Source organism: Ammospiza caudacuta, chromosome 2 (assembly GCF_027887145.1).
Source record: "Ammospiza caudacuta isolate bAmmCau1 chromosome 2, bAmmCau1.pri, whole genome shotgun sequence".
In the NCBI taxonomy this organism is placed as follows: domain Eukaryota; kingdom Metazoa; phylum Chordata; class Aves; order Passeriformes; family Passerellidae; genus Ammospiza; species Ammospiza caudacuta.
This window is the reverse complement of record NC_080594.1, coordinates 25,866,358-25,878,782: the sequence shown is the minus strand read 5'-3', so window position 1 is coordinate 25,878,782 and position 12,425 is coordinate 25,866,358. Positions and strand designations below refer to the sequence as shown.

Sequence of the window (12,425 nt, the reverse complement as noted above, 5' to 3'; positions counted from 1 at the left end):
GAATGTTTGTGTGCCCCACAAGTGCTTGTGCCTTCAGCTACTTCCCCATGGGTACCTCACCAAGAGCAGTGGGACAGCTGGGTAGGAGCAGTTTTGGGGAGCTCTGAAGCCTCTGGACCATCTCCATGGCCACACTAACAGTTGCAGCAAGCATTACCTGGCTCCATCAAACAGGTGCCCTGCGCTATGTTAGTACACACACGTGTGTGCACACAGAATCACATCTGGGCAAAGCTAGAATGGGGCACAGTGGATCATCTGGTCCAACTTCCCTGTTCAAGCAGAGTCATCCCAGAGCACATGGCACAGGATTGTGCCTAGACAGGTCTGGAATATCTTCAGTGAGGGAGACTCCACAACCTCTCTCAGCAACCAGCGCACACACACTCACACAGGAAATAAGTTCTTCCTCACATTCAGGTGGAACTTCTGTGCATCAGTTTTTGCTCATTGTGGAATCTCTTGTGCTGGTTCAATACATTTTTGAATGCTGTCCAAAGACACAGCATTAAAATGTCAAAGTGCAATGGCATAGTAAGCTTTAAAAAGTCCTGTAGAAAAGTATTAGTAGAACTGGTTGAAAATAATACATCAGCTTAGTATTCCAGCACTGATGGGTGGGTGCTTGTCTCGCTTTTCTGCATCATCAAAAGGGCAGACTAACTCCCTAGGGACTTCCCCTGGCACAGGAGCAAGACACACAGTCCAGCTCCTGCTGTTGGAACATTGGAGCAAACTCAGGCAGCAGCCACAGGAAACTGATGTCCACAGCATTAAAACCCCCACAGAGCAATCAAAATATAGCACAGCTCAGATCAAGGCAGTCACCCTCTGTGCTCAAGGGAATTGCCAGAGAAAGGCAGGAACTAGGGAGGGCAAGCACAGCATTTAATTTTTGTTCACCCTTTACGCTGTACCCTTTATACTGACACTATATCCAATGTCTTGCTTCAGATGTGTGTGCGGGGAAAAACTCTTCCCCAAATCTTATTTGTGTTACTTTTAATAGTGTTTGGGGGTCTAGGAAGTCTAGCACTTAGGCTCTACGGCTGCCTGGCACTACGAGCAGGGGGAAATAATTTTACCTTATCCATGGATAGTACTTTTCCCCTGCCCTTTAACCGAGTTCCCGGGAAATGCACGGACCGCTCCGGGGCGGCCGCGCAGAACATGGCGGGCCGGGAGGAGGCGCGGCGGGCCGAGGCTGTGGGGCGGGCCGGCGGGAGGGGCAGGCACGGGGCTGGGGCCGTGCCCATGCCGGGAGAGGGTCGGGCCGCGGCGGCTGGCGGGGGTCCCGGGCGCCCCAGCCGGGAACGTACTGCTCTGGCGGCGGCGGGCGGTGAGTGCGGAGCCAGGAAGGGGACAAAGACGGCGGGACGCGCTGGCTCCCGGCGCGTGGGGGCGAAGCGATGGATGCCCGGGGCGGAGGACCCTTTTCCAGCTCTTTGTTCGCTGCCGGAGGGAGCGCGGGGGCAAAATGGCGAAACCCCCGTTCCCCACCGTATTTACAACTCGGTCCCACTCGTTTCGTGTGTGTGCGGGAAGCCAAACCGCTCTGCCCGCGGCGGGGATGGGATGCTGTCCCCACCCGGGCAACCCTGGCCCGGGAGGGCCAGGGCCACCCCTCCCCGAGGTCACTTTTCCCCCCGCAGGGTGCAGTGGGGCAACGAGGGGACGGGGAGCGCCAGGTGCTCCGGGCATCGGTATCGCAGGGTGCGGCCGCGGGGGAAGCCGCCTTTCCAAAACCCGCTCCGGCTAAAAAGCGTCGGAAAGGCACACAGAGTTGGTGCAAGCATGCTGAGAGAGAAAGAAACTCGAGGGAAAGTGTTTGTGCACACGTCCTCAGTCACAGGCTAGGGAAGAGCCAAGTTATATTTTTTTCAAAGCATGGCCCAGTAATGTCTTTAATTATGTTTTTAGGAAAGTACAGATAAAAATGGGAAAAAGGTGTCTTTCCAGACTGACAGTGCTGCCTAATGCCACAACAGCCACGCAGATGGAAGCATTTCTGTGAGTACTGTCTGGAACCCATGTCTGCCACAGTTGTAGTATTGGCTAAGATAACTTTCCTGAGTCCCTTCCCAGAAATGCTAAAATCAACTTTCCATTCATTGATGGACCCTTTTACTTTTTTTTTTGGTCTGCATATTTGCATTTATTTGTTTGTTTGTTCGTTCATTATCCTACAGATGCGTGAAGGACTGAATGAAGTAAGAAGTGATTGCCGTGTGAAGGCAGCAGTAAAAAGAGGAATTGCTAAGGAATTGGAAGAAATAACAAGGTTTCACAAAATGAGGCTGTGAATCAATGGATGGATGCTAGCACTGAGAAGTCAAGGATTAAAGGTTCTCAGGCATTTCTGTAGCATGGACCGCATCTTAATGCAAGGAAGTATCTTTCAAACCTCATATACAGAAAGTCAATTCCTCCAGTCCTTTGGTGTTGGCAGTAAAATGCAATCAGCAGTGTAGCTAAGGTGATTATGAACATTCAGAAATTATGTTGGGAGAGTACATGCAGTGGTGGTCCCTGAGTTTTTGAATGTTACTTAGCAACTGTTAAGGAAGAGTCAGCAGGATGTAAGACTGATCTCTGGGGCCGTTCGGGTCCGATCCAGCTAGCTCTGGACCCTGGCTCCTCGCAGTCTTACAAGAACGAAAGTAAAAGACTAGAGGCGCTCTTTCCTCTCGGAATGATCCATCATGATCCATCGTCCCACTTTGTTGTGGAACCACTTCAGGGAAATCCAAGGGAGGCAAAGAGAGGTCAGAGGTTTCTCCTGGGAGATTTTAAGCGCAGGGGAAGGGGGGTGGAGGAGAGGGGCTACAGCCAATGGGATACAAGTGAGGAGAGGGGCAAAGGGAGGGATAGACCAGGGAGAAACCACCACCACTGGGGCTTAGGGGAGAGGGGAAGACATGTGATATGAGAGGGGAATCCCATGAGGATACAAATATACTATTCAGTATGTTTGTAAATACCAAACCCAGTGCAAAACAACAACTAAATAAACTATTTCATGCAATACAATAGCAGAGTATGACTAGCCTGGCATCCATAGACCGTCAGCAAATGCTGTATAGGCAGAATACAAGGTAACTATCAGGATAGGCAGAAATTTTTTAAAAAGTGACTTTCTTTAAAGTAAGATAAGCAAAGGTATTTGATATTTGTCTTGTTTCTTGAAGAAACAAGTGATATTCTTGTTTCTTCACAACCTAGATGAAGGGGCTGGTAAGTAGGACTTAGAAACAAGTAAGATCTGTAGAAAATTTTAAAGTAAAATGTGCCTATTTTTGTTTCTTATTTCCCTTCCCCTTCACCTCTTCTTGTCTTTCCTGTTCTAGGCTTGGTGTTATCCTCTTTGGTGTGCCCACAGGCAATTTACTACCCCTTCACTTGCCCATCTAAAATATGTAGTTTCCTGCACGCTACAGGTAAATTTTAACAAAGGCAAAAGGGCCTCCAGTCTTTGGAAAGAGTTTGAAGAACTATTACCTGGATGTTTCTGAGCGTTGTTCTGCTTCTAGCTACTCAGCATGTCTTGGCTGCTCCAGATCTGCACACTCTGACCATGAGCAGCAATTCCTCCCTCAGCAATGGGAAGGGCCTGAGGAACCTGACCACAGAGGAAGATGGGTTAGTCAGAGTCACTGAGTCTGTTGCTATAATTGTCATTGCCATCTTCATCTGTTTGGGCAACCTGGTGATTGTTGTCACTCTGTATCGCAAGTCATACCTTCTCACCTTGAGCAACAAGTTTGTGTTCAGCCTGACCCTCTCCAACTTTCTACTCTCCGTGCTGGTGCTGCCTTTTGTTGTGACCAGCTCCATCAGGCGAGAATGGATCTTCGGGGTTGTTTGGTGCAATTTCTCAGCCCTGCTCTACATGCTGATCAGCTCAGCCAGCATGCTCACTCTGGGACTCATAGCTATAGACCGGTAAGCTGCTGTTTGGTAATGAATTGTAACAAATTGTCTGCTCCTCTCATAGAGTAACCACTGCTTGTTCATAGAGTTGAGAAGCGCGTGGAGAAGGTTACACGGTGTACTGATGGAGTATCATTTTTACTTCAGCCCCTCATGAAATTTTGATGTGGAGCAAGAGAAAGTGATATCATCAATAATGGGAAATGCAGACGTTCATCTAGAGTTTTTTAAAGCTCTTGATGGTATAATAGCATGCTATTTGATAAACATGAAATAGTGACTTAAAATTCCATATTATACCCTAAGCATACACTCACACATAAGATCAGATTTAATGGTTGCATGTGTGGCTTCAGCCACGTTTGACAGTCTTGACTGCGGTGATACCTACTTGTACATGTAACTGTTTCTAGAAACGGCTTCTGAGCCTGTTTGAAGTAAAAAGAACTAGATATCAGCATCATTAAAGCATGTTCTTTTCTTTATTGTATGTCTTTTATGCTTCTGTGGACTACTTATTTTCTTGCCCTGCAGGTACTACGCTGTGCTGTACCCGATGGTTTATCCGATGAAGATAACGGGCAACAGAGCAGTGGTAGCTCTTGTGTACGTGTGGCTGCACTCCCTTATTGGCTGCCTCCCTCCCCTTTTTGGCTGGTCCTCCTTGGAGTTTGACCAATTCAAGTGGATGTGTGTGGCAGCCTGGCACAAGGAGGTTGCCTACACAGCCTTTTGGCAGATCTGGTGTGCGCTGCTGCCATTCGTGGTCATGATGATCTGCTACGGATTCATATTCCGTGTGGCAAGGATTAAGGCCCGCAAAATTCACTGTGGGAGTGTTGTCATTGTGGAGGAAGACTCGCAGAGGAATGGGAGGAAGAACTCCAGCACCTCCACGTCATCCTCTGGCAGCCGAAGGAACGCTTTCCAAGGGGTTGTTTACTCAGCCAACCAGTGCAAAGCTTTCATAACCATCTTGGTTGTCATTGGGGCTTTCGTCATTACGTGGGGACCTTACATGGTAGTAATAACATCGGAGGCACTTTGGGGTAAAAACAGTATTTCCCCTGCTTTGGAGACATTGGCTACATGGCTGTCCTTTTCCAGTGCCATTTGCCATCCGCTAATTTATGGGCTGTGGAACAAAACGGTGCGCAAGGAACTCCTGGGAATGTGCTTTGGGGATCGGTATTACCGCAAGTCCTTTGTTCAGCAGCACAGGACATCGAGGCTCTTCAGCATTTCCAACAGGATCACAGGTAAGATGTGGCTGCAAAAGACACATTCTTAATATCACCAAGAGCAAGGCTTCCTGTCTGCCTGTGTTTGGCATGTTTCAGGGCTCTCTAAAGAGAGCTGGATGTTTCTGGAATTTTTAGCAGTCTTTTATCAGTCAGGTTACATTTGAAAGGAGAATTTTTCTATTTTTTTATAGTTAACATCATTCTCCTACTATAGTAAAATTTTCTCAGGCAGAGAAGACATAGTGATGAGGTCAATAAAAAGAATTTATTTTCTTCTTTCTCAAGCATTTCCTTTTGTGTGCCTTCCATTTTGTGTTGCCCAGATTTGAATTCTACCAAAAGTACTTTTTACTGCACTTTTTCTTTGTTTAATGGCCTTATGCTACAACTCTTTAAAATCCACTAAGGTTCCACTGGCATAACTTTCTGCAAGTTCAACTTTTAGGCTTAATTTTTGGGAAGAAAAGATCATAAACAAAAAAAAAACTGTGTTAAACCATAAACTATTTGATGTGTTCCCAAGTTGCCGACTGAGACCTCCAGTTGCTCAGTTTGGTGGCTTCATTGTTGTTTTTTTTTCTTTTAAAGTAGCAACACAGTGACATTCAGATTTTTAATAATTTCCCTGATCATGTTCATAAGCTTCCAAAAATAGAGCATCTTCAAGGGATATTTCATGCAAAGGCATAAACTGAAATTGGGAAGGATGATCTAAAATGCAGAAGGAAGATGAGAGCAGCAAGGCATCTGTTTTCTGCAACCTGGGAACATTGGGAGAGACTGTCATGCAAATGAAAGAGTTATGGAGCTCTAGCCACATAACAACCTCCAGGAGCTTTGGCAAGTCTGTATCCAGGAAATGCTATGGATTAATACATTGGAAACTGAGGTGGGGAGGGAAAAGACAGGAAATTTCTTTCTTTTTCCAAGTGATAAACTTGAAGCTGTCAGCTTCTTATCAGATATCTTAGCTGGAGGCTGATAGGGAGGAGAAAAAACTCCCAACAAACTCACAAGAAAATCTCAAGGTGAGATCCAAAGCAGCGTCTTTGTAAAAATCTCACAATCTCCTCCCTTCTTGTTTTGGAGATTTGAAAGAAGTTGGACATCTCTGTGCCCCAACCTTGCTCCTGAGCTTCTTCCCACACTAATGGCCTGTCACAGCTGCCTGTGGCTACCAGGTTATTCTCTGTCTAGAAGATGCCTGGCCAATCTCCCCATCCATGTGAGAGCATATGTTTGGTGCTCAGCCTGTCTGGCTGGTAAAACACACATATGCAGCAAGAGTGGGAGGGAGATGATGCAGAGAGAAAGGAGACTTGCTTTTCCAAACCTGAAAGGTGCTGACTGGATTTCTAAGATGGTAAGTCCAGAAGCTGTGCTCTCTGCTTCACCAATGTAAGTATTATATGCAGAATAATAAATAAAGAGGTAGAGTGGGTATTACTAGAAGAGGTTTTTACCTCTGCAAGCTCCTTAAACATTCACTGTGTAACAAAAACAAAACTTTCTTGCAGATTTGGGACTATCTCCTCACCTTACTGCCCTCATGGCAGGTGGGAGGCCATTGGGAAACAGCAGCAGCACAGGAGATACAGGTTTCAGCTGCTCACAGGATTCAGGTAACTGCAAGTTTCTTGATCCCTACTTGGGCAGAAGTTAGCACTTGGCAGCAGTCTTGTGGACAGTCAATATTTACAGCCACAGATGTCTTCTGGTGGACAAATGACATGAAGCATCTGTTCTAGCTGTTCCAACAAAACTGCTGCAGTTGTTTTTTTCCTCCCTTGCCCTCAATAGATTTACGTGCAAAATGGTGCTTACGGAATGGTTACACTCCCTTGGTAATGTGTCCTGGGAACAAGACTCACTGCTTTTTTGCCCTTCTCCTTCAGTTTCTGTTGTTCTTTGGAGACTTTCTCTGTATCCACAAGGAACAGAACAAAAAAGTGCTGTGAACAATGTACTCTCTGTTTCGTATTTTGTAAGAGACCTTGTCTTGTTCATCCTGCAGTATAAACATAAACACTTAGGATGGTTTCAGCTTATAATTTCATTACTACTTAAGATCTCTCAATTGAAGATGGCTTGGAAAAGGGAAAAAACCCAGTTCTGATGGTAATTTTCTATCCAGATCTCTTGCTAGATTTTTCTGGCAGTTAACTCAGCTACCAGTCCTTAACTGCAGTAGTTATTTTAGAGAGTATTTCTGCTCTAGAGACACCAGAGAGTGATCTTTTAAGGGTTGCTTGGTGTACGGAGTTTGTTTCCTACTTTTGTAAAGGAAGTCTGTGGAGCTGGGATTTATTTTTGGTAGTTGTTTTCTGTCTGTGCAGATATTCAGCAATTGTATGTGATAAAAGAGAGTAGCCTCCTGGTAAACCTGCCTCAATTAAGAGAATGTGGTGTTACCATCTTGTGGCAGCAGTTTAAACAAATGAACAAAACTAAAGTGATGCCAAAATGCTGTTAGAAGTGCCGTTGCTGGTTAAGGAGGGAGCACAGTTCATAGCCTGGGAATAGATACACAGTGATCTACTGTGAAATACTGTTTCATTTTGTATGCTTTTACTGTGAGTTACTAAAGAGCAGAAGGAAGCCGTAGTCCCTCTTGCGTGTTGCTTGCTGCACGTAGTACATGATCCTGGGGCCTGCAATGCCCAGTCTCTAATCAGAATATTTCCCAATCCTTTCAATGAAAACTGACCTCATTCTTTCCTGTGCAGTGTTTAATGTGAGCTGAAATTTACTCACAAAAGCTGTATTTAGACATCTTTTGAAGGAACTGCTGAAAATAGGCTGAAAATGTTTTGTTACCATATTGTATCTCCATGTTACTATTTTACTTGGGGGTTCTTGCTCTTTTCAGGAACAGATACAATGCTTCTTGAAGATTATAGCTCAGATGGCCCTCATGCCCCACACTGCATCTGTCCTCCTCGAAGGAGGAGTTCAGTGACATTTGAAGATGAAGTGGAACAAATCAAAGGTGAGTGTAGGGGTAAGTATGAAAATGCTCAGAGTCAACTATACTGAATGCTCAGGAAACCTCACAGGACCTTGAGAATTGTCTTGAAAAGTATCTGACCACTGACAGACCTGATCACTCATGCAGGTACAGCAGAAAGCAAAATCAGGCCTTTTTTCCAGGTCTCAAGTAGCAGCAGTTAAGGACAAGAGTTAGAAGCTGGGATTCCCTGCATATATCAAAATTAAATTGCACAGCAGTATCCTCTCTGCAATTCCACTCATCTTAGTGGCTGTTACAAGTTTTGCCTGTTTTGTGTTTCTTGGGAAATATATTTTCCTACCCTCATATTTTGGTTGCATTATCTCTGTGTTTCTCATTCGCTGTCTCTTGTCAACTTTGTCATTTACAGACTTGAAATTCTTCCATTTACAGACTTCAATTATTTGAATATAATTTTATTCTGTTTAATTTACTTTTTCTTACTTAAATTCTACTTCACTTTACTGGGTGTGTTTTTCAGCATGTATGGGTGAAAACAAATGAACCACATGCAATTTTTTCAGTCAGCTTGTTGATTCTGGGCTAGCAGAACATTGCAGTGATCATCATGTCCGAACATTAATTTATTCTGATAGTTACAAAAATTTCAATAGAAGACTTGATAATAACAACTGAGTTTTCTAAACAATATGTGATTGTGGACAGGATGAAAATGAGCAGAATGCCTTTAAGAATCAAGTAATAATAAAACCTAAAATAATGAGAAAATTCTTTCTATGGAATTTTTAAATATCTTGGCAAAACTCCCTTTTGCCCTCTTCCCAGAATGAGATTAATATTTCCTTGTACAAACACATTAGCATACATTTTCCACTATCTTTCTGAGTGATTATCTAGGAGCAGACTTCTAATTTCTTGTGAGAATGAAAGAGGAAAGTCTCAGTGCACAATTCCCCACAGGTTTAGCAGTTCTCCTTGGTGAGTCTCAGGCTTTTCAGCATCCCTGAGGCTTTAAATTATTTCAGCAGCCTCACTGAAGAGTTATATTTAGGATGAACTCTTATATTGGTCAACATGTTGGTGGGTAGAGAGGTGTACAGATGCTACAAAAATAGCTGCAGATTATCCCAGGTCTGAAGCTCTGGAAGCTTTGTGTTCATAGAATGGTGTAGGAAGCTTGAGTATTGTTGGTAAATAACTGCTGGAAAATAAATAATTGTTGGAAAATAACTGTGTAGTTATTTTCCAGAGGGCATGATCATGCCTTTACAACAGGATCTATATTAGTTTTCAAGCATTTTCACAGCCATGCTTACCAACTGTTATCTTTTTTTTTTTCAGAGGCTGCAAAGAATTCTGTTCTTCATGTAAAAGCTGAAGTGCATAAATCTCTGGACAGTTATGCAGCCAGTCTGGCCCGAGCTATAGAAGCTGATGTGAAACTCAGCCTGTTTGGGGAAGATGCTTTACCAGGAGCCCTGTTCCCCTCATGGACTCTGGCAGGAAGCAGTGGGAACATCCGGCGTGGTGCCAGGCCCCATGCCAGCCAAAGACTGAAGCTGCAGAGCATCGATGAAGGGAACATTTGACACGAGCACTGGAGTGGGAAAACAGAATGAAACCACTTAGCAGGTCCTACTGCAGCTGGTAGTGTTTCACCAGAACCAGGACACCTTGTCAGAATGTTTCCAGTGTTTTTTCACAGGGAAATAGCTGGGTTCTGGTACTTGCATTAGCATTTTACAGCAATGTTTGTTTACTGGTTGAGGTGCTACTGACTCTTCTGCACATCATTATCATACAGCACATAAGGAAAGCAGGGCTTGGTTTCATTGACCACATCATTAGTCAGTTGAATCTTGGGTCCATTGGCCAAAGCTGATACCAGAACAAAACAGAAAAGGTATGTGCAGTGTTTAATTCATTGTTACATCCATCCTTTTCTGACCACCAGGATAATCAGCTGATACTTGATAGCTGTAGTGCTCCGATAGGAGCTTGTGCATTGGATAAGACATAAAGCCTTACTCCCAGCTGAGCAACGTGGACTTCACTAAAGACAAAGCCTGAACTTTTCCCAGAGCTCATGCAGATTATGGTCCTACTTACCTTTGCTGGGGGATATTTCTGTCTGTTCAGCCATCAGAATGCCATATCTGACATTGGACTGTGTTTTGCTTCAGCGGCATGGAACACCAGCTCCTCTGGATGTAATGAATGGGAATAAACATGTGCTGGGAACAGCACAGAGATAGGATTTGAGGAAATCATTAGTGCAGAATTCTTGGTTTCTTTGAGAACTTCAGCTCATGTTTTGCTGTTATTAAAAGGGCACTCTGTGGCTATGCTAAACCTGACAGAATATAAATGAGATATTATCACTTCATATTCAGGATTCATCTTCTAGAGAGAAGACAGCTGTTTTTGGGTTTTTTTAATCATGAGGGAATGTAGTATTTAAGCTGTAGTTACCTCAGTGCTTTTATTTCTTGGAGTATTAATTCATTAATCTCAAAAATAAGAACATTTGGCACTTATATTGCACTTTGCATGTTCTTAAGCACTGTACAGACATTACCTTGTTAGGCCTTTGTGAGAGGGTTGATCAGCCCTGCTTGCCAAAGAAGGGGAACTCGGCACAGCCAAGCTGCTGGCAGTGAAACAAGATGCAAAGGTGGCAAGTTCTATAAGGAAAAGAGGGATGAGGTGGATCATTCGAGTATATCCAGCTTGAGGAACTTTTCTGTGCCTTTGTGGGCTACCCCCTTCCTTACTTTGTGGGGTTAAAACCCTGCCTTACTGTGTATGCCAGAGAGGAGATGTAAGTGAGCAGGATAATTTCTTGGGAGTGGGTGTCAGTAGCAAATGGACTTAAGGACCGAGGGTTTGCATGTGTTTACTCTGTCTGCTCGCCTGTGCCTCTACCTTTCCCCAGAAGTGCTTTGTATGAGGTTTTGCTGCAGATTGTTTGGAAATCATGATCAGGATGTTTCCATCTGGGTAAAAACGGGGTGTACACCCATGGAGTTTTGTCTTTGTATGACTTACTCAGAGGCACAGAAGCAAAGTGTTATGAGGCAGAGCCTCGGTCCAGTACTGTATTTAGACATCCTATTTGTCTTTGTTCCTGACTCAGAGATGTATTTCAGCACAAGCTTATATCCATCTCTGGACAAAGCAACTTGACTTTCTGAACTAGCCTGAATCCCATTGCGTTCCCATGTAAAATATAACTGCATGCTTAAAATTCAGTACATGGTTTGCTGGTTTAAGAACAGGCTGTTAGAGCAAGAACACTTAAGTTCCAGAAAGCTGGCTCTTAGCATAATGCAGGAATAAATAAATTAATAACAGGGAGGTTCTAACTCCTGCATTTTGTACTTCTAATGTGTTAGAAAGATTGGACCTGGGGACACTCATTAGGAAAAAAAGAACCAAAAATCCCAGTATTTGCCAGGAAACGCTCTGCAGGGAGGTCATTATTGCTGTCATTACCGTTACCATTCCAGTCTCAGTCCCTTGTAGTATTCAACACTCCTTAAGCTGTGCACTTGCCTGGAAGTTTTTTTTGTGCATCCCTTTTATTCTGTATTCCTGCTTAAAAAAAGTTGAGCAGGGCGTTGATGAATGCCAGAAGGGCACACACTAGTATGAATGCATTGAGGAGGAGTAGGCGCTGGCCCATAATTCTGAGTTTAGGAGAAAAAATTCCAAGGCAAGTGATGAAGCACAAAATCGATAGTATTGTGTAAAAAGTACATTTTTCACACAGGTACTGAGACAAATGCAGCCTTCAAGCAGGTCAGGGGGGTTGCAAGAGTTTACACATGGCTGAATTTGGCTGCCTGTGTTAATGTCAGTAATCTGTTATTTAGTGTAAATGTTGTTCATGTTTTTGTACCAACATTATAACCAGTGTTGTTCTCTCACTTGAGTTGTCATTAACAAGATCAGTAATTGAGAAATGCACACGTTTTGTAAAACTGTATTCCCATCTTAAATACAGAAGAGAAAAAAAAACAACTTCTTTCCAGTTCCCGATGGTCTGTGGTGTTTGTACTATTATTTCAACTTACATTCCCCCTTAAGTATTTTACTTTTGAACGTGTGTCCAGCGGGCGGGCTGATGCTGTCAGGCGCGGCAGCTGGAGCCGTTTCCAGGACAGGGAGGTGTCCGGGTGGAGCACGGCTCCCTCCGCACCCCGCGGGCTTTGGGAGCGCGGCCGCGCCGGGTGCGCCCCCGGGGCGGGGCCCGAGGCCACGCCCACAAGGCCGCGCCC

The 12,425-nt window shown here is 44.3% G+C and overlaps 1 protein-coding gene across 1 annotated transcript; it reads left to right on the top strand.

Moving 5' to 3' along the window:
* The first annotated feature begins 1,949 nt into the window (after positions 1-1,949).
* Positions 1,950-12,133, top strand: GPR161 (G protein-coupled receptor 161). The gene is made up of 7 exons (XM_058823511.1): positions 1,950-2,010; positions 2,190-2,476; positions 3,348-3,942; positions 4,465-5,189; positions 6,692-6,796; positions 8,044-8,163; positions 9,487-12,133. Exons 3-7 carry the CDS (start codon positions 3,503-3,505, stop codon positions 9,732-9,734), a joined length of 1,638 nt encoding a protein of 545 aa, XP_058679494.1. The 5' UTR covers positions 1,950-2,010; positions 2,190-2,476; positions 3,348-3,502; the 3' UTR covers positions 9,735-12,133.
* Positions 12,134-12,425: the final 292 nt, after the last annotated feature.